Raw genomic sequence first — 22,924 nt, 5'->3', positions numbered from 1 at the left:
TTTTTAGCATGCAGTTTAAAATACTAGTGGCACTTTGGGGGGGGGGGGCAATATGCATGGAAATGGCACTGTAAGGAAGTATTACTATTTCAGTAGTTATAATTACAGTAATTTGAATATTAATATTTGCCAAAATATCATTCTCTCATTAAATCCATGGTTTTAACTGTACATCTAATAGCTTTGGGATATTCTGTGAAGATATGGGTGAATCAACAATTCTGGTACACTAGAGTTATGTCACAGTGATAGAAATGTACTTAGCAGAAGCCAGTGTAGTTAAATTGCTGCTGTGCTACTATTGCCAGCATGAGTTATGTAACTGCTAATGCATGGAGAATTTCAGATACCTATAGTGAAAATCAGATAAACATCTAAGGACATTATCAGTGTGCATGATAAGGATACCCGTGTGGGGACACCTGTAACCCCCATTGGGCGTGTTCCCTGGTGGCAGATCAGGGAATGCTCGTCATAGTTTACTATGAAGGGTAGGAGGGAAATAAAATACCTCCCACGGACCAACAGGATAGCACTTCCCTCATAGGCTGGTCTGGGGACCTTGAAGGTGGTAGCCCCACCACCAGACTCGGGTGCTGAAGGCTAATCCCCTGCACACCTCAAAATTTCACCCATTAAAAGAAATAACAAAGAGATAGCCGAACTGCCTAAATGGTTAACGACAAAGCGAGGAAAAGGGTACATGAGATATGGAACATGGAACGTTAAAAGTCTACATGGAAAAGAAAATGAATTAATAGATGAATTTAAAAAATCAAGATCGGATCTGCTAGCAGTCACAGAAACAAAAAAGAAAGGTCAAGGTTGCCAAAAAATGAAAGATGGGTATATACTTTTCTATTCAGGGGTAAACCCAAGAGAATGGGAAAAACAAGGGGTAGCTTGCATAATTAAACCAGATCTTAAAGAATATATTACTAAATGGCAGCTAATAAACGAAAGGTTGTTGACAATCATTATAGATTTTAAATCAGACAACCAAATATTCACTGTAATTTTATGGCCCAAACGATAATGCTAATAAAGAAATTAAAGGTGAATTCTTCGAACTCTTAAAAAGAACAATTGAAGAAGTTCAAGGGCATATCATACTACTAGGAGACCTTAATGGCTGAGTAGGGAATCAAGTAGATGAGGAAACGAAACAAGTGTTGGGATCACAAGGAGAAATGACCTGGAATAATAATGGAGAACGAATAATAAATCTTTGCCTTACAAATAATTTAGTAATAGCAAATACTACGTTCAAGCATAAAGAAATCCATAAGTTTACCAGGGAAGAGCCCAGTAGAAATGAAAAACCTATAATCGACTATGCCATCATAAGCAGATCATACTGGAAGTATATAAAAAATGCAAGAGTCTGTAGAGGTCCTGAAATAGGCAGTGGCCACTACTTATTAGTATTGGAAACAATCCATAAAATAAAAGTTGAAAAATGTAGAAAAAGTAGCAAGGAAATAAATGTTAAGATAAAGAACTACAAACTAAAGAAAGAAGAAACAGCCATTGAGTATAAAAGTAAAATAGAAGAGAAGATGAAAGAAGTAGAAAAAGAGATATATGAAGACAAAGATGTAGAAAACCTATGGTACAGGTTCAAAACACTTCTTCTAGAAACAAGCAAAGAAATTTCTGGTGTATCATTAAATAATAAACAGAAGAAACATAAAACACCCTGGTGGACTGAAGAACTAAAAGAAGAAATTAAAAAGAAAAAGCAATTATGGAAGAGATATATAACATCAAAGCTGCAGGTTGATAGAGAACTATACAACAACCAAAGAAATAAAGTTAAAACCTTAGTGAAAGAAGAGAAAAGAAAATGCTAGGAAGACTTCAGACACACTTTAGAAGAAAATTTTAAAGGAAACCAAAAACTCTTCTATGATGTTTTAAGAAGAATGAGGTCAGAGAAAGAATGCCCCATAAAGTTTATCAAAAATAAGGATAAAAAGTTACAAATTCCGAAGACATCATGGAAAGATGGGAACAGTACTTTCAAGAATTATTGGAAGATGCAGGACATGGAAAAAATAGAACCCTAAGAGCAAGACACACATGCAAAATAGAAGATCAGAGTGAAGAAATTCATGCAAATGAACTGTTAGTAGCAATAAATAAAATAAAACTGGCAAATCAGCAGGCCATGACCAAATAACACCAGAAATAGTAAAAAATTTAGGAACGAAAGCCATTGAATAGGTGTAAAATTTCTTTTACACCTATTCAATGTTGTATGGAAAAAGAAAATTATTCCCAAAGACTGGGAAGTAGCTATAATAATCCCTATATTTAAGAAAGGAGACAACCGCAAATGTGAAAACCATAGAGGAACTTCGCTTTTAAGCATTCCAGGAAAATTATATGCCCGTATTTTAGAAGCGAGGCTTAGGAATCAAATAGAGGATACACTGGATGAAATGCAATATGGCTTTCAAAAAAAATAGAAGCACGCAGGATCTTATCTTCAGTCTTAGACAAATATCAGAGAAAACATTGGAATATGGAAAAGAACTACATTCATGTTTTACAGATTTTGAAAAGGCCTTTGACTGAGTTCCCAGACACTTAATATGGTAAACATTAAAGAAAAACAAGATACAAGATAACTTAATAGCAGCCATACAAAGCCTCTACAAAAGTAATAGAAATTATGTAAGAACCTGTAATAAGAGATCAAAAGAATTTGAAACAAATGTAGGAGTGAGGCAAGGCTGTATCCTCAGCCCTCTTCTCTTCGTCGTAGTAATGGATGAAATTTTAAAGGCATGCCAAACAAAAAAGTTCCACCTAGGATACAGGAACTTGAAAGAAACCAGGATTGCACACATGGCTTTTGCAGATGATGTAGTGATTCTAGCAAATACAGCTGAAGAACTGCAGTACAATATCAACATTTGGTATGAAGAAACAAAGAAAAGGAATATGACCATAAATATAACTAAAACTAAAACAATGATCATATCTAGAAACCAACAAAAACAATGATCATATCTAGAAACCAACAAAAACACATAATAAAAATAGAGAATCATCAACTGAAACAAGTTCACTCCTTTAAATACTCGGGATCATATATACAAGAAGATGGTAGACTAGACACAGAAATTAACAACAGGATAAGAGGGGGAACAAAGCTATTCTATGCAATGAAAGGCCCACTCCTAGATAAGAAATAAGTCACCCAGAATACCAAAATGGTAGTGTACCATTCAATGTTTCTACCAACATTAACATACAGTTGCGAGTCTTGGTGTTTAACAACAGGAAACACAAATAAACTACAAACAATTGAAATGAAATATCTCAGGAAAGTGGCACAAAAAACAAGATTAGACCGAATAAGAAATCAAACCATAGGAGACAGCCTTCAAGTTGCACCTCTGAATCAATTCATAACACAAGCCCAAATGAGATGGTTTGGATATCTTAATTGAATGGAAGAAGGAAGAATAGCAAAAACTGTATACGAAAGCCAGAAAATAGGAAAAAGAAACATAGGCAGACCCAGGAAAGGTTGGCAAAAGGAAATTAAAGAAAAATTGGAAAAGAAGGGAATTAACTGGAAAGAAGCAAAACAACAAACCTTGGACAGGACGGCATGGAAATCTCTTTGGCAAAATCTTGACACTTAAAAGCATAAGAGATCATAGACAAAGAAAGAAGTAAGAAAGATGATAAGGATAATCAAAATTTATAAGTTAGTGATGGAGAATGAGATGCTATGTGTTTCTCCACCCCCTCAAGTTTTTATGTGCTCATTATATGTGGCAGACAGAAGCTAGCAGTCTGGTTATAAATCTTACATGTTATAAATATGAAGTTCTAAATAAAAAAAAAAAATTACTCTAACAGAGTTGGTTAATTAGTGTTGATAACGGTTAATGAGATGTACCTGTGTTTTTCCTATAAGTAAGAAATTTGAATTGGTTTATCCATTTGGTTTTCAGCTTTCATTTTTTCCTAAACACTGCATGATAACAAGTGCTGAAGAAATAATGCAGTTTAGCCATTATTTCTTCAGTACAATATCTCTGTATATGAACTCAAGTCATGATACAGAGGAGAGAGAATGCAGCAGAGAGATTGTTGTTTCACTAGGATTTTTTTTTTTTGGCTTTATTAGGTAGCTGCTGCACATAGTACACGTTTGCTACTCTTAAGGTTGAAAGATCTTTATGAACTGCTCATTAAATATGTCAACTATATCCTCTGCTGCAGTTGTCCTTATACCATTTTCTCCAATCAGTGCCATCCTACCATTATTATTCTTATTTTTGCTGGCTACATATCAAAAGAACTAACTAGGATTTTTTTTTTTTGGCATCATTAGCTAACTGCTGATAGTACACATTTGCTACTCTTACCAACCAAGTCATCCTTCTTGCCTGATATTCGTATTCCTCATGGAATGATTATTACCACTCATCTTAAGTTTCTTCCATAATGCCTTTTTCCTCTGTATTGCATGCATAATCTCTTCATTCATCCAATTTACACCTAGCTTAACATGGTGAATTGTCTAAATGAAATAATACATTTAGACACTGCTTATACCATATAGTTCTTCAGTCTCACCTAAGCGACACCGATCTTTCCACCTAACTCCTCATTTCATGCTACCTACAGCTGCAAGCTGTATCCTGAGCTTCTCATTATCACCAGTCTTGTAGTTCCACATATTCTTTCCTCACAGAAATCCTCACATGGCTAGCAACCACCCAAGGTAATCACTTCATGGTCACGCTGACCAACTGAAAGGAAATTTGACACCTCATTTATAATAGCATCCTGTGATGAGAGGAAATCCAAGAAACTCAATCCTTGTGTGCCCTGTGTGACATGCTGCCTTAAGTAGTTGTTCCTTAAAACTTGAAAAATTAATTTTATTTACTTCCAGTTGCTACCTCATCATCCCAGACAATATTGTCATAATTAAAATTGCCCCATAGTGATCACCCTTTTCTTATTTGCTTGACTTATACATTTCCTGGCACTACCCTCCACATTACTAGGTTCTATAGCAGCATCCAACAAAGTATTTCATTCTATTCACCTCTATCTAAGACCATATTGCCTCAAAATGACTACCACTATTCGCCAACCTGGTTAGCCAAGTGGTTAGCATATCTGCTCTCCAGCCAAAAGGCTGCAGGTTCAAATCCTGCCATGGGCATGGATGTTTGTGATTGTCTGTGATAAATACTAGTGGCGGTGTAGATGATGATGGTAGTTGCAGTTCGTTGTAGTTGGTGGATTTAGTGGTGGAGACAGAGAACTGTAGAGTAGGTGCCCTCCCTCAATGAGTCTTTGAACTCCCTGGAGGTGTCACATAATAATAATAATAATGTCTTGAGAAGACTATACTTGGACTATTGTGCAAAACTTTGGTCAACAGTTTCTATAGTGATAAGGAAGTTCCAGAAAAGATCAAGAAACAAGCAACTAAAGCAATATCATTCTGGAATGTTAATTAAGGGGGACTGTAAAGTTTGGTGGATAAGCAAAGGAGAGATAATATGATATAAATGCTTAGGATGAGGAAGAGATTTACCAGATTAATAACAGAAGGAATTATACATAGGATGGAGTATTTCTCCTGCCTAGAGGAAGAACAAATAGCTGTCTTACAAATATGATAAATGTGGTACTATATTGTATAAATTCAGAGTGGTATGGATTGCTACAGGATGCTGCAAGTGTGAGTAAGATTAATATATAGTGGCAGATATGTTACTGGTTGAGTGGAATCTTCTGTGATGGGTTTATTGACTTAGAAGTCTGCTAATAATACTATAACAGGATTTAACATCAAACAAAAATATATAATTTCTGAAGCCCACATTTCATATATCCTTGTTCTTGTAAGATGTCATCTCCTTCCAGGAGGTTGACTACCATGAGCTTTCATGTACAGTTTTATGCTTCTCTTTTACATTCTTCATAGAACAAAAAGGTCCAGTCCTTAATATTTCCCATCCAATCAGTTCTTTGTCTTCCTTTTATTCTTTTTCCTTGTATCATTCCTTCTATAAGTGTTTTTGTAGGGATTCATGCCTCAGTATGTGACCAAGGTAGGTGGTTTTCCTTTTCTTAATGGTTTTCAATGGTTTTCAAGTTCCCACCTTCTCCAATCATCTCTAATATTTCTAAATTAGTTTTTTTTTGGCAGTCTATGGGACTCTAAGAATTGTTCTGAGGATCCACATCTCAAAGGCTTTTAGTTTATTTTCACAATATTTTGATACTGTCCAGATTTCTACTCCATATAACAGTGTTGACCATACATGGCATTTGGACAGCCTAATTTTGTTTTTGTGTGAATTTCCCTTGAGGTCAGAATGTTTTTATGCTAATGAAGGTTGATCTAGCAATTTCTATTCTTCTTAATATTTCCTTATATTAATATATATAGTATATATATATATATAACAGGGCTTGACAAATATGCTCACATACTGTCACATGGCAAGTAGTTTTTGCCAGCTGCAGCGGACAAAACAGATATTTTAGAGTTAAAAAAAAAAAGATTTTTAGAGTTATTTTTATTAAATTTAAGAAAAAACACAGAAGAATATATGTAATAGAAAGGAATTCTAGTAAAAAAAAATTAATTACACAAATTATATTTTTCAAGATATCAACGTGGATTTTACTGTTCTTTCTATTATTAATTGCTTTCTCCACAATGGAAATATTTTTCAGACAATGATACACCACGAATACTTACTGGAATATACCATTAAAAAAATGGGGTCAATCTTGGGCATTTTTTTTTTGTGACAAGTAGAATTTTGCCTATTTTATTTTTTATTTTTTATTTTATTATTATTATATGTGGCTCCCACCCACAAAAGGTTTTTCTGTAAACCAATAGTACACATATGGCCACTGAATTAGAAACTTTTATTTAATACTGTGCTGGACCTCCTTTAGCCTAAATTACAGAACATATGCAGTTTGGCATAGATTCCACAAGGTGTTAGATTTCATCTACATCAACAATATACCAGGCGTTAACTAGACAGTCCTTTAACTGGTTCAGATTTGACAGAAGAGGACTGTGCTCCCGAATCTGTTTTTTTTTTTTTTTTTTTTTTTTTTTTTACATATCCTGTACATTCTCAATGAGGGTTCAGATTGTCATGCTCACTGAACCACTGCTGAACAATTCTTGTGTGATGGACAGTAGCACTGTTGTTCATGAATCAACCATCACTTGCTGGATAAGAAGTCAACATTGCAGGACGGACTTGACTGGTAATAATGTTCAGATATTTCTTAGAGGACACCTGACATTCCGGCAATAACAGGGAACCTGTTTTGTACCAACAGAACATGTCCCACACAAAGTCATCACCTTCAGAATCTTGAATTGTTTTCACAAGACAACTTAGGTTCATTGCTTCATGGGGCTCCCATCAAACTCTCTGCCAACTCAATACAGAACAAGATGTACCATGAATCAGACCATATGACTATTTTTCAGTCTTCCAGTGTCGAGTAATGGTGTGCCTAACACCAGCGTAGACGAACTTTCCAGTTTTTCACAGAAATCAATGCTTTCTGTTTAGGCACGCAAATGCCAATACTGATACTTTTCAATTAATTCCCTGCGTATTTGGTGAGCATGGGTTGGGAACAGGCGTCATTAAATGTTTTGGTCAATTGCTGCACACAGGAAGTTCTGTTTGTCCATACAAGCCTTCCCAGACAACAGTGATTTTGTTCCTGACAGATGATCTTAGGACTAGTTATGCCTCTTGAAAATGAGAGAGAGTTATGGGAATGATAGAAGAGGAGAGAATGGAAACAGTAGGAGAGAGAGAGAAAATGAGAAGAATGCAAGAGAGCAATGCAATCAGGGATAGAGTAATGTCAGGAAGTAGGGGAACACAGAGAGAAAGTGTTAGAGGATGGAGAGAGAGAGAGAGAGTTAGGGATACATGGGTGCAATCGAGGAACAAGGTGGTAAGAAGTGTAATGTAAGGGGACTCAATGATCCATGGTGTGCAAGATAGGATGCATGAGGAGTATTTGCCTGGAGGAACGATAGAAAGTGTGGCTATTACAATTAAGAGGGGTTAAAGGGTGGATGAGATGACTGTAATGTTAGGAACAAATGACTTGAGAGGTAATTTAATTGGGTGGCGAGCGATATGAGATTCTTGCTTGAGGTGGTACGAAAGAAGATACAGAGGAAAGATAGTGTGCGTGTTGCTTAGGTATGATAGTGACGAGCTGAGCAAGAGCAGTCATATTGAATAACATAATAGCTACAATGTATCAGAACAGAGGTTTGGAATATGTGGATACTTGGAGGGCGTTTAAGGACAGAGAGGAATTGTATGCAAGAGACTGCTTGCATTTGAATGAGGAAGGACGTAGGCATCTGGAGAGATTGCTGTTCTGAACGAGTCAGTGTGTCAATGCAAGGAAACTAGAATGCCCAAGGTGGATGGAAGCAGGGGTGGCCTCTTGTGGGAAAGGGTACTTGGGAGAAGGGGGATGATATCAGGTAACGCTGAGCCCTGTGGAGTCTAGAGGGCACATGCTGAGTATAGAAATAGTGGCATTTTTATGCTTTATACTAATACCAGGAGTATCCGGAATAAAGGAGAGGAATTGGTGGCACTGATAACATCAGCATGGCCAAAGATTATTGGGATCACTGAGACATGGTTGACAGAAGAAGATATAATAACAAGAATAGAAGTAGCAGGGTACAGCATTTTTCGGCAGGATAGGAAGGGAAAGCGTGGTGGTTAAGTACTGCTTATGATAACTGACAACTTATGTCTTCTAAGAGAGGAGGCTTTGGAAGGCAGTGACACTAATGATTTTGAAAGCATATGGTGTGAAGTAGAGGTGGGCAAGACAGGATATTTAGTGGGGGTATTGCTACAAACCAAGGAGCACAGAGAGTGGGGAACAGAAGATGTTTAGGCAGTTGAGCTTGGCAAGTGCAAGAAGAATGATTGTTATGGGAGATTTTAACTACAGCAGTATAAGTGAGGAAGAGGAAAATGCATGTAGTAATAAGAGGATGGAATTTCTAGAATTCTTGAAGGACAAATGTCTTAGGCAACATGTAATAGAGGGAACAAGAGGTTCAAGAGTTTTGAATTTGGTCATAGCATCAGAAGAGTTGATAATAACTGAGATAACATCTTTCCCACCAGTTGGAGAGAGTGACCATGTGGTTTTGACTTGGAAGATGAATAGACATGCAAGAGTATCAGAGAGATGGGAACGTATGTGAAATTATAAGGCAGGTGATTATAATAGTCTTAAATATCAACTTGGGGAAGTTTCATGGAGGGAGGAATTGGAAGGCCAGGATATTATTAGTGCTTGGGAAATTGTAAAGGGATATTTGTTAGCAGCAATAGTAAGTTGTATTCCACAAGTGAAAGATAGGATGCAATTTGGAGTAAAGTGGATGTCAAACAATATTAAACAGGAACTGCATGTGAAAAAGAAGCTATGGAAGAGATATAAGGAGACAGGAGAAGTGAAGATGCATGAAGAGTATAAGACACAGGCCAGAAGAGTGACTATTATGGTAAGGAAGATGAAACTGGAAAATGAGAGGAGATTAACCCTAAGATCCAAAGAAAATCTTAGGGAATTTTTTAGATATATGACTAGTAGGAGGAGAAATGACTGTGGAAGAATGATATTGTGGGATAAAAATGGGAATAGAGTGACTGATGCAGAGGATATAGTAGAATTGTTCAATGAACACTTTATTGGAGTATTTCATCCTGGAGTAGTCAGTTTTAATGCTAGAGAGATAGGACAGGTTCAAGGTTTAGAGGTACAGGAGGAGAGTGTGTTTCAAATACTGAGTACTCTGAATGTCAGTAAAGCTGTGGGACTGGATGGTATTTCACCAGTAGTTTTGAGAGAATGTGCTAGGGAACTGACAGTGCCTTTGACCTGGCTTTTCAATGAAAGTCTGGCTGCTGGAAAGGTGCCCATGGAATGGAAGGAAGGTAAGATAGTGCCATTGCATAAGGGCGGTAGCAGACTGACAGTGTCTAATTATAGGCCAGTTTGTGTGTCATCCGTAGTTGTTAAGATCTTGGTGAAATTAGTTAGGGACCATATACAGCATTGGGCAGATGAGAGTAATGTTATCTGTGAGAGTAACATGGATTTATGAAGAGGTGCTCTTGTTTTATGCTCTAGTAATATGCTAGCCTTTTATAATAAAGTTACAAGAGCAGTAGATGAAGGAAAGGCATACACTGCCATTTTCTTGGATTTGCAAAGGCATTTGACAGGCTGCCTTTGCTGATATTTAAGTTGCAGCACATGGGTTTGGATGTCAGGTTGGTCAACTGGAGTCAGGATTGGCTGTCCGATAGGTATCAGAAAGTTGTGTATGGTAGGACAGTTTCAAGGAGGTTACAATTGGAGTCCAACGGGGCTTAGTACTGGGAGCTATATTGTTTAACCTTTATATCAATGACATTGTCAGTGGATTGCAGGGGGATATTCAGTTGTTTGCAGATCATGTGTGAAGCTGGAAAAGGTTATTAGTAATAGTGCAGATGTGGTAGTCCTGCAAGAGGATTTGAATAAGCTAGACAGATGGGAAAATGAATGTCCGTTTAATGCAGCAAAATGTAAGGTCTTGAGGTTTGGGATACATCGATGGGATGCTCCATACTCTATCGGAGGAGATATACTGCAGGAAGTAGGGGAGAGAATAGATCTGGGGTTGATGATTGATAGAAACCTGAAATTCAAGGGACATATTGCAAAGGTGGTGAAGGTAACACAGAGGATTGCTGCAATAATGAGAAGGACACTGACCTGCAGAGATAAAATGGTTATCATTCCGTTGTATAAGACTCTGATCAGACCACACTTAGACTATTGTTCTCAGATTTAGTCCCCAGGATTTGAAGGGGATAAATTAACTATGGAAAAGGGTACAAAGGCAAATAACAAAGACAGTTTCAGGACTGTACAATGTTAGTTTTGAGGATCATCTGAGGGAATGTGGACTGCAGAGTTTGGTGGATAGGAGAGGTGATATGATTGAGACTTTTAAACTGTTGAGAGGTGGTTACAGTGTTGACACTGGGGAGTTCTTTCGCTTGGTTAAACAGCGGGAAGGAGTGATGACAAGGGGGCCATCCCTGGAAGTTATGAAAGGAAACTGTGAGCAAGAGGATGAGGAGTGGTTTCTTTGCATGGAGAGTGGTTGAACCATGGAATGCATTGCCTGATAGAGTGGTGAGAGCAAGAACGGTCAACGAGTTTAAGGGGTGGTATGATAGACTTTGTGTTTCCTAGGAGGGACCTCCCACGATGAGTCTTGATAGACTTGTGTTTCCTAGGAAGGACCTCCCACAATGAGTCTTTTGACTCCTTGGAGACCTAAATAATAATAATAATAACCAATAAAATGGGTTATTTTTCCACTGATTAAACACTCGCGATATCTCACCTTTTGAGAAACTGGTCAGCTCTGCTGTTTTCAAAATCATTACTCCAACCAGACAGGCAAGCCCTTTATCGAAGTCTAAAAGATCCTTTGTTTTTTCAATTGTGGATCATACTATTGACAATTATTAAGCAGCATTCTTAAATAATTTCCTAGAACATGTGATGATGATGTAAGTATTCTGACCAAGTATTCTGCATATACGCTACGCAAGTGATGTTTACATACATCTGCATAAAGGTTTCTTATTCAATGACTAGTTGCTGTCATGTTCCATCGAGTCATTTTCAACTCCTGGTGATTCTATGGACATATGTTCTCCATTCAGATCTGTCCCTGGCTATATTTTTCAGAATTTCCATGTGCATTCCAGTTGCTTCTTTAACTCCATCCACCCATCTAATTCTTGGTCTTCCTCTTCTCCTGCTTCCATGAACTTTAGCAAGCATCATCATCATCATCTTCTCCAGACTGTCATTTGCTCACATAATATGTCCAAAGTATGATAATTTTTAACTTATTAATATATAATAATTTTGACTTTAAGACTCCTTAAGGATACTGAGAGAAGAAAGCTGAAGTACTATGAATACATTGAAAGAATGGAAGTAGGATTTCTTAAAACAGTAATAGAAGGTAAAGCCCCTGGAAAAAGAGGAAGAGACAGACCTTCAATGAGATGGATGAATGGTATGTCTGTAGTAACTGGTCTTCAGAGAATTGGAGCCTCTAGAAAATCATACAGCAATCCCTTTGTGAGGATTGGTGTGGCACATCACTGAGGAGTAGAGTGACCATACAGCATATAATGTTGTCCAATGTTTTGTCAATAGAATGATGTAATTCTTATAGAATCTCTATAACTTATTTTTAACTTATAAGTTGCTATCATGTCCTTCCCCTCTGCCATCTGTGAACTAAACTCTGCAAATCACACCTTCAATCCATCCTCATAGAGAGCATTCCACAGGCCTACCAACAGCTTGGCTACTCATCACTGAATCCTCTCCATCACCTCTTGAAGCCTTATCAAATATGTGCACCTACTGTGCACACACACATATACAGGGTGTTCGGGATAAATTTGACAGTTTCGTAAGGAAAAAGAAAATCTTCTTTGTATCTATTAAATTTAATGAATTGACAAAAAAACATTACAGGCAGAGTTAATTACAATACTATCAACAAGATTTACTCAAAATAACCACCATTAGCATCGATCACAGCTTCAATTCTGCTTCGGAACCTCGAACAAGCTGATGCTACAGTCTCCCTGGGAAGGGCCGCAAAAACTGTTTTAATTTTATCCATTAACTGGGCTTTTGTATTACTGGAAGTGCGATTGGTGTCTTTTTCAACTGCGCCCCATACAAAATAATCCATGGGGTTAAGGTCTGGGGAGTTTGGAGGCCAAACATTTGGACTGGTGAAGTCGTAGAAATTTTCAGACAACCATTTTTGACTTTTCCCAGAGGTGTGGCAAGGGGCCGAATCCTGCTGCCATACATACGGCCTACCATTGGCTACCCTTGTTATCCAGGGCTTGACTACAGTTAGCAACTCCACGAACAAAGCCCGAATTCCAATGCCAGGGTTCTTCAACACCTGTTCCTGCAGATTTGCGAGGAATTCTGCTGTACGAACGCAATCAGATCGTCTGCTAGGGATCTTTCTTCTTGCTACATCCTCGTAGTCACCATTGCAAGTCTCTAGTTCATGCCTGATTGTTTTTACTGTATTCAGGGAGCATTGGGCAGCAGTCGTAATATCCTTATTTTGATGGCGGGCACGAATCATCATGATACAAGTTATTCTCTTCCATGATTCAGGTGGGTTCCAGCTATCCATCCTTTCTGACATCTTGTATATGAATGAAGAAGGGTCCAAACTTTTAAATGAAGAGAAGTGTGTGTTAATACATGTAACTTACGGAAAAATATAATTAATTATAAATATGTCAAATTTATCCCGAACACCCTGTATATATATGCCATAATGATATGTGCAGCACATTAATACATATTAATAATATAACAAAAATGTATATATACATTTTTTTTTATTTAAGAAACATTTTATTATATCAATAATTTTGATTTAAAAACCACTAAATCCACTTACTCTTGGCTTAACGCAAAGATGTCATTTGTTGTTTGATCTTGAGTTTTTAGGGCTTCTCTTGCAAGTCTGTAAGCCTCCATTGAAGTATTGGAAGCTTTCTTTGCAAGATCCTCAATTTCTCCAGCTTCTTGTGATTGTCTTAAAATATAGATAATAAAATATAAATAATAAATAAATAAATGAAATTACTTTTCATAAAGAAAAGGAATACAAGCACATTGCTCCTTTTAACAATATCAAATCTTAGCTGCAATTATTTGTTACTGAAAATTTCCATGGCAAATAATTTGTCAAAAATATGGTGACAAAATTTGTCACCATACACTATTGACCGAAAGCTATCAATAATATATGGATATATTTTTGATCCATCAAATTCCTGAAAAAAGTACCCTCTAAGGGACACATAATACTATGATAGTACTATATGATTTAGTATATATTACTACTTACTATCGACAATTTTCTTTGAAATTAGTCAGTTATCCATCAAGATTCCAATATTGTCAGAACAAAAACCAAAAACAAAATAATGGTAACAAACACGATGAATGAAATATGTGGATATCATCGTTATCATCAATCATTCTCAATCTGCTGCTGGATGAAGGTCTTTCTAAGGTTTCTCCACATGGTCTGGTCATGGGCTGCTTTGTTACCATGCCATGTCAATATATTTCCTGATTTCACCCCTCCAAAAGTCATCCTAGGTCTTTTTTACAGTCTCTGGGGGAGCCAGTTTATTATCTCTGTAGTCCAACAATGTTGGCCAGTTCTTTTAGCAATATGTGACCTGTCCATTGATATTTTAAGTAAGATAGGGTTTTCATATGGATAATAATACTCTGGCCATTCCTCTTATCCATGTATTTTGTTTCTTATCTTTCCTTGCAATTCCCATTATACATCTCTCTCTCTATGCCTCTCTGACCTTTAGATCTCTCCCTCTCTCTCTCTCTCTCTCTCTTTCTGGGCAAGGATTCAGGTCTTCCATCCATAGGGAGGGTGCTAGTATCATCCTCAGTAGCAGATGCTGTACATGTGTTGCTCAGTTGTCATTATTTTTTAGTAGATATTAGTGATATCGTTATATGTATTTAGTGGTATTTATTTTGTTTATTTTTGACTGTGTTGTTAAGTGGTGTTGTTTAGCTATTATTAAGTGATATACTTTCAGAATCATTCATTATGGCACTGATGGGCACAAGAAAAATGGCAACCAAGACATCGATGTTTACTAATATCAACATGCAGGATTTAGTGCAATGTAGCATGTGTCTAACGTATTCATTGCCAAGAGTGAATGGTTTGTGGTATGAGAGCAAGAATGGAGAAAATATTTGTCAGAAATATTTCATAAGCAAGTATAAGAAATGCAAGTCAAGAGAGAAGTGATTGATAATAAGGATATAAGGCAGGATTGTCAAAGTGTTGTGGAGAATGTAGTGGAAGCAGTCAATGACACAAAATACAAATGAGAGTTTGAAAGAAATAGTTGAAAATAATAATGTGGATGATGAGATGCTAGCGTGGAAAGAAATTGCATGTTTATGCAGGCTCTTCACAGGAAAAAATGTGAGCTTAAGCTATGGGAGAAATGATCGGAATGTGGTACACAAGGATGGGGAATGAAAGAAGGAGTGAATGGGAAAAGCATAAGAGTGTGAGAAATTGAGAGAAAAAAAAAAGATAGTATTGTATGAGGATTCAATGATTAGAGGTCTACTTAATGAGAAAATAAAGCATGTTTTCCATGCAAAGATAAAGGATGTTAGTGAAACTTTAAATCTGCAGAAGAAAGAAGCAAATGAATTAATTGTTTTGGCGGGCACAAATGATTTGAAAAGTGAGAAATATACAATGAGAGAAGATATGAAAGAGTTGTTACTGGAAGCAAAAATGAAGAGTAAGAGTCTGCTGCCTTGGTATGATAGGACAGAATTGAGGAGAAGGACCATGATTGCCAATGAGAAGATTGTGCAGGAGGAATAGTGTGCAGTTTATTGATGTATGAAGTGAATTTGATAGATGAAAGAACTTATATATGCCCGATGGACTACATTTAAATGTTTTTGGAGTTAGATGTTTGGAGAAAGTATTATTTAGTGAAAGTGTGGTAGTGCAAAATCAGGGAAACTGGAGATATTAGGGAGGATGAAATCAAGATGAAATGAGGATGAAATGTTTTTGGCCACCCCTGTCATAAATGAGCATATGTACAGTAATGATTATGCAATGCCGAATGGGATTTCACAGGTCTCCAATTTGAGCGGGTTGGTAACGACATTACACAAGGATAACTTTGGGTACAAAGGAATGTTGAAATGCATGTTCACAAATGCAAGAAGTATCAGGAATAAGGGTAAGGAGTTTTTGGCATTGGTCAGCTTGACTTGCCCAAACATTATAGGCATCAGTGAGACTTGGTTGACTGAAAATGATATAGTTACAGGTATTGAATGTAAATAAAGGGTATTGTATTTTCAGGGAGGATAGAAGGAACAAGGCAGGAGGTGGGATATTGCTGATGATAGCTGAAGAATTACAACCAACAAAATTATAAGTTAAAGAAGATTTTAAGGCTGAGGGAGATGGTTTGGTTCAGGCTGTCTGGTGTGAGCGGCAAATAGGACAAAATACATTGTTGGGTGCTGCTATAGACCGGAGGGTCTACAGGACGATGCCATGTATTGGCAGATTAGCACAGTGAGTGTAGGCCAAACAATTATTATGGGAGACTAACTATGGGGACATTGATTGAAGGGAAGAAAGGAGCATGACAAGATAGAAGTAGAATTTATACAGTTGCTAAGGGATAATTACATGAAACAACATGTTACAGAGGGGGGAGCAAGGGGGTTGAGGGTGTTGGATCTGATAATAGCAATAGAAGATATATCCATGACCAAAGTAGACACTCTGCCTCCAATTGTGGAGAGCAACCATGCAGTGTTGTTCTGGAAAGTTGCCAAACATGTGCAGATCTCTGTCAAGAAGGAGTTTATATTCAACCATAAGGCTGGTGATTATGACAGACTCAGGAATCATCTTGGAACAGTGCTATGGCTTGAGAAGCTACAAGGAAAGAATGTCAGTAATGCATGGCAAGTGGTCAGAGATTGCTTGAGAGTAGCAGCAGTATCAGACTCATACTCAAGTTGAGGAGGATAAACCAAGTTGGAATTAAGCAGATGAGCAGGGATATAAAGCAAGAAACATTGTGGAGGAAATATAAAGAAAAAAAAGTGATCAGCATACTCATGAGCAGTACAAAGTGCAGGTAAGAAGTATGGTAAGGAAGGCCGAATCAGACTATGAGAGAGAATTAGCCAAACAGGCCAAAGTAAACCTAAAAGAGTTTTTTTTTGTTATGTAGCAAAAGGAAAAATGACTATTATAGGATGACTTTAAACAATGCTTACTGTAGAAGATGACTGAACCAAAAGAAATTCTTGAGTTGCTGAGTGATCATTTTGCAAAGGTCATCCAGGTGGCGATTTTATCGTTGCTGATGTTACGGATATGCATATCAACTTTGAGATAGATGAAGAGGAAGTGTTCAGCATGTTAAAAAATATGAATGTAAACAAGCAGCAGTGGGACTGGATGACATATCAGTCCATATATTATGTAAATGTGCAAGAGAATTGGCATTGTCTCTGAAGAAGTTGTTCAATCTAAGTCTCAGTTCTGGCAGGGTTTCAAGGGAGTAGAAAGAGGGCAAGATAATACCACTGCATAAAGGTGGCTTCAAGACAGGGGGTAGCAAACTACAGACCAATTAATATATCAGGAATGATTGTTAAAGTAATATTGGAAAAGTTGGTGAAAGGTAAAATACAACAGTGGGTGGAGAGATATGCGACACTCTATAGTGGATAGCATGGATTTGTAAAGGGTAGGTCTTGTCTTAATAACTTATTCACATTTTATAATAAAGTGACAACAGAATTAGATAAAGGTAATGGCTACACCAAGATACTGCTGGACTTTTCCAAAGCATTTGACAGAATACCACATGGAAAATTATTACAAAAACTGGAGCAGATGGAATGGATATGAGGCTAGTAACATGGATGGGGGGGGGGGGGCTGACAGACAGACACCAGAGAGTAGTGAGTGGAATCTAGAAGAACGATGGTGACTAGTAGAGTACCTCAGGGTTCAGTACTAGGGCCACTACTCTTTAATTTGTATATCAATGACATAGGGAAAAATTTAAGAGGAGATATTCAGTTTGCTGATGATGCAAAACTGGAGAGAGCAATAGTTGATAAAAGGTGTTGTAGATATTCTGTAGGATGATTTAAATAAATTGGCATTGTGGGTAAAGGATAATGATTGTCAATTTAATGTTATGCACTTCAGGTTGAAAAGGTTGCATATGGTGTATCATATTGATGGTATTGGATTGCAGGAAATTGATGAGGCTTAGGACTTAGGGATAATGGTGGACAAAGAGTTGAAGTTCAGAAGGCACATTGCAAAAGTTGGTAAAATAGCTCAAAGGATTACTTGGGTGTTGAAAAGCATGCTAACAAGTAAAGATAAGGAAGTTATTATTCCTCTTTATAAGGCTATGATTTGGCCACATCTTGACTACTGTGCACAAATTTAGTCAGCTGTGTTTCTTGGGGACCAGGAGGTGGTAGAGAGGATTTAGAAATGAGTGACCAAGATGGTGACAGGTCTGTGGAATACTCCTTACGAGGATGGGTTGAAGGTTTGTGGTTTACAAAGTTTAGTTGACAAGTGGAAAAGAGGGAACATGATATAAACTTTTAAGAACTAGGACCATCCGTGGAAGTTGTGTAAGAGTATGGTTAGTAGGGGTGTGTGTGTGTGTGTGTGTGTGTGTGTGTGGATGAGATTTTTTACATGAAGAGTAGTGAGTGAATGAAATGGATTGACAGAATTGGTTAAGTTCCCTGATGGTGAATGGATTCAAGGTGGGTTATGATAGGATTTGTGTGTATAATGGTTTATTTGAGTCTCCCACGATGAGCTTCCAGCCTCCATGGAATTGCCGTAAAATAATAATAATAGGTAAGAATTGGCAGGATGCATTGGTTAAAAACTTTTCAGACATAGAGGTACTTTTAAAGATATTATGGTTTTTACCAAATGCAATCCATGCTGGTTTCACATGCCTGTCTATTTCTCACTGATTCTGTCATCATCTGTAATCTTTTGCTCTATGTTAGTTATTTACATTTTCCCACATTACATCCTCAACATATATGTCTAATTTATTTGTAACATTGTTGAACATCACTTTAGTCTTTGCCAAGTTCATCTTCAGTCCTGCCTCTTTATTTGTCTCTGCTAGTTCCTGAATCATGTTTTGTAATTCATGTGTCATATTTGCAAAAATAACAATGTCATCAGAAAAGAATAAATATGTAAGGTTGTCTCCAATAATTCTGATTCCTTTTCTTTCCCAATTCACTGCATTCAAAATCTTTGGTGATATGATATCACCATGACATACTCCTTTCTCAATTTTGACAGGCTTTGTGTCTTCAAAAGGTTTCAATGTTGCTGTTGCATTCTTACAGATGATGGTAATAATTCTAATTAGTTGACATCAGACTTCAGGGAGTTTATGACTGCTGATGTTCTTATGGAATAAAATGCTTTCTCGCAGTCAATGAATGCCTAGCAGAGTAGAAGTCTGTATTTGTCAGATCTTTGTTAGTTCTCATAGTACTTGTATGTGATCCATGGTGCTGAAACCATTTCTGAAGTCTGTTAATTCACATGGCTGAGCAAAGGACAGCACTTTCTCGAGACAGCATTCCTGTGAACACATTGTTATGCATGTATTTCCTCCACCTCTGGACTAGGAGTGTTAAGATGCCTGCAGTAATACTATATGAAAAAAAAAATTTCCTTGGCCAATTTTTTTGATAACATGGATAACTTCATCTGGCAAGAATTGAAGATTTTTCCTTGGGTTTGATTTTTAGTGTCCCAATTATTGTCTTTACTATACAGTTTTCCATAGAATTCTTCTACAGTCTTAAAAATGTCCTTTCTATTTTTAGTAATTCTGGTGGTCTAGCACTATGAATGCAAATACATTATGGATTCCACAGTGCTACATAGACACCTTATCAAGTATTATTGTTGCTAATTAATGCTACGATTTACAGGGATTCTGAATGTCAATTAAGTGATATTAATAATGCATAATTACTAATTCACCATCTACTGGAATCACTAGTAGAAAGTAAACAGTTCAGTTTCCTGCAATGTGTGGTCTAAGAAAAAAAAGATAAGTTTAGATTTTAATTATTAGTAATATATTACAACTTTAATATAAATTTTAGTTTGGTTTGGTCTTACGTGTGGCATGTACGCTTTTGAAAGTTATTGAACCTGAAGTACTTTTCTAGAATATTACTTAGTGTGTTCTTTGTATATTGTACATTTTTGTTCTTTCAATTATGGCAGCCACCATATCTCTGCTCACTGATTTATTATCATCTAGCCCATCACCATTTAAAGATCACATTTTATGAAGTATAATACATATAGAAGAGTGCATGTTTGAATGAAATGTAGACAGTGGGAGGAGTTGGATGATCTCAATATAAGTATTTCAGATAGCTCAAGTTTCAGTGGCAGCAGTGGTACTGAGAAAACATGTTTGGCAGGAGAGAATTATGAGCAGTGTGATCAAGAGGGAGAAAGGAAAGCATCAGGTGGTGATGAACTTGATATAAGGTAGTATGAATGGAGATATGAAAGATATGAAGCATGATGCCAAATGTGTCAATGAATCTCAAGTGAAAGTAAAATGCTTGAAGAGGGAGATAGGTGTATGAAGAGAGGAAGTGGAGGGTGTGAAAAATGAGTTAACTCATGTGAAAGAAGAGATTAAAAGACTTCAAAGAATGACAGATATGAGATGAACAAAAAAGTGTAAGAGAAGGAGAGAAAGAGTAGCCAAATCAGGGAAAGAGAGGGAATGAGCGAAAGTTGAGGGAGTATAGGAGCGAGATGAGAGATAAGTTGGAGAGAGCAAGGAGGGAGAATGTTGGAGGAGGGAGAGTGAAGGATGCAAGTGAGCAAGGAAGGAATGGATAATTTTTTGGTGTGCAGAACAGAATGTTAAGAGGAGTGCTTGCCTGGAGGAACAATAGAGAGTATGCCTATGGCAATATAGTGATGATTAATAAAATGATCTGAGAAGTAGTGTGAATTGGGTGGTAAGAATGTATAGCAGAAAAGTGTGAACGAGAGGATAGAAGAGTGAACATGGAAGAGCATAAGCATGTGGAGAGATTACTGTTCTCAGGTCAAGGGTATTCAGGCAGGGAAACTAGAGATGTTAGGGCAAATGGTAGGAGAGGTAGCCTCTTTTAGGGATAGTCACTTGAGAAATGGAAGAATGTATGGGAGATTGCAGAATTATGTAGACTAAAGAGAATAACAACAGGTACAGAAATGGTGACAATGCATTGAGATTCTTTATATAAAAGGAATAAAAGAAGTGAACTGTTGGCATTGATAGCATCAGCCTATCCTAAGATTATTGAAATCAGTGAAACCTGGTTTACTGAAAATAATGTCCTGATAGGAATAGAAGTTGAAGGATATAGCATATTTCTGCAGAATATAAAGGGCAAATGGAATGGTGGAGTATCACTTATGAGTTGAGTCCTCTCGGTGTGGAGAATTTGGAAGGAAATGGTATTAATAGTTTTGAAAGTGAATGGTGTGAGGTGGAGGTAAGCAGGACAAGTGGGATGTTGATATAGGCCAGAGAACACAGAGGGTGACAATCAGGAAATGTTTAGGCAGATCAGTTTGGCAAATGCAAAGTGGGTGATCATTATAGGAGATTTTAACAGTATAAATTGGGCAGAGGAAACAGCATACAGTAGTAAGGGAATTGAATTTCTGGAATTCTTGAAGGACAAATGTCTTAGGCTACATGTAGTAGAGGGAACATGAGGAATGACAGCTTTAGATTTGGTTCTTGCATCAGAGGAGCTGATTGTAACTGAGATGTCACTCTTGTCTCTCCAATGGTGAGAGGAGAGTGACCATGCAGTTTTGACTTGGAGACTAAACAGCCATGCAGAAGTTTCAAGGAGAAAAGAATTATAAAGCAGCTGACTAAAATAATCTTAGAAATCAGTTTAGGGCAGTTCCATGGATAGAAGAATTGCAAGTTAGAAATGCCAGCAGTGCATGGAGAGAGTGAAGAAATATTTTTCAACAGCAATGGCAAATAGCACTCCACAGATGAAAAAGATAGAACAATTTTGTGTAAAGTGGATAACTGATGCAATCAAACAGGAAATGCAAAGGAATAAGAATGTGAGCAATTAAGAATGTGAAGTTCTTAATGAAAGTATAATTGTAATAAGATATATAATTATGCCACATCTCACAGTGAATGATTTCCTCTCTTCAAGCTTTGCTCCCAATGTAAGAGTGCCTCAGGGCTCCATTCTAGTTCCTACCCCTCTTTCTCCCAGTGCCTTAAACACTGACTCCATACCATCCTTCAGTGGGACAAGGATAAACTAGTCACCTTCAATGCTACCACAATGCATTCCTGCCTTTTTCTCTTGCAAAAGGGATCTCAGTTCACCTTCCTTTACCTTCAGTAATATACTCCACAGGATCAGATCTCACTTTCTCTCCCTCTCTCTCTCTCTCTCTCTCCTGGTATTTACATCCAGTCTCTCCTGGTATAACCACATCACATTAATAGCCTGTTCAGCCTCTAAAAATCCAGGCATTCTTTTCAACTCAAGAAGCTATTTTACACCCACCCAGCTACTAACCTTATATAAATCCACCCATCCTTAGAATACTGTTCACACATTTGGGATAGTGCACCTAAAATCTCCTAAAAAAAATTCTTGATTCTGTTCAGAGAAGACAATTTGGCAAAGATGACAATCCCTCACAAACTTCCTTCAACCTTGATCTCACAGATGCAATGTTTTAGCTGTATGTGTCTTCTCCAGGTACTCCACTGAACTGGCAAACATCATTCCTCTGCTTAATGCTGGGCCTGTTAATACAATAGCAGCAGCTTCCCAACATTCTTTTTTAGTACAACTGCAAACATATTGCATTATGACATTATGAGGAACAAACTTCCTTATAATGTGTTTCCCAATAACTTCAAACTTCAGTTCATTAAGAAAAATGTCAAGAGATACAGGTCCCTGTACCTCTTATGCGTGGGATGAAAAAAAAATTCAACAGATAGCAATTTAAGGACATAAGGTACTTTATATAATATATTTTGGGTTTTAGTAATGAGTGAAAAAGCTATTTATCCTCTTTTTT

General features: G+C 37.1%; 1 protein-coding gene across 1 annotated transcript in view; it reads right to left on the bottom strand.

The window, feature by feature from the left end:
* The window catches only part of LanB2 (laminin subunit gamma-1), a 403,913-nt gene that overhangs the window by 125,417 nt on the left and 255,572 nt on the right, over positions 1–22,924 (bottom strand). Inside the window, exon 19 of the mRNA XM_090405827.1 lies at positions 13,607–13,744. Coding sequence (XP_090261953.1) covers positions 13,607–13,744 — 138 coding nt within the window. The remainder of the gene's footprint in view (positions 1–13,606; positions 13,745–22,924) is intronic.

Source organism: Typopeltis vanoorti, chromosome 15, assembly GCF_054136105.1.
Source record: "Typopeltis vanoorti isolate ZY-2024b chromosome 15, IOZ_Tvanoo_1.0, whole genome shotgun sequence".
Classification (NCBI taxonomy): Eukaryota; Metazoa; Arthropoda; class Arachnida; order Uropygi; family Thelyphonidae; genus Typopeltis; species Typopeltis vanoorti.
Note: the sequence above shows the minus strand (reverse complement) of the source record. Positions and strands in the feature narration are given on the sequence as shown.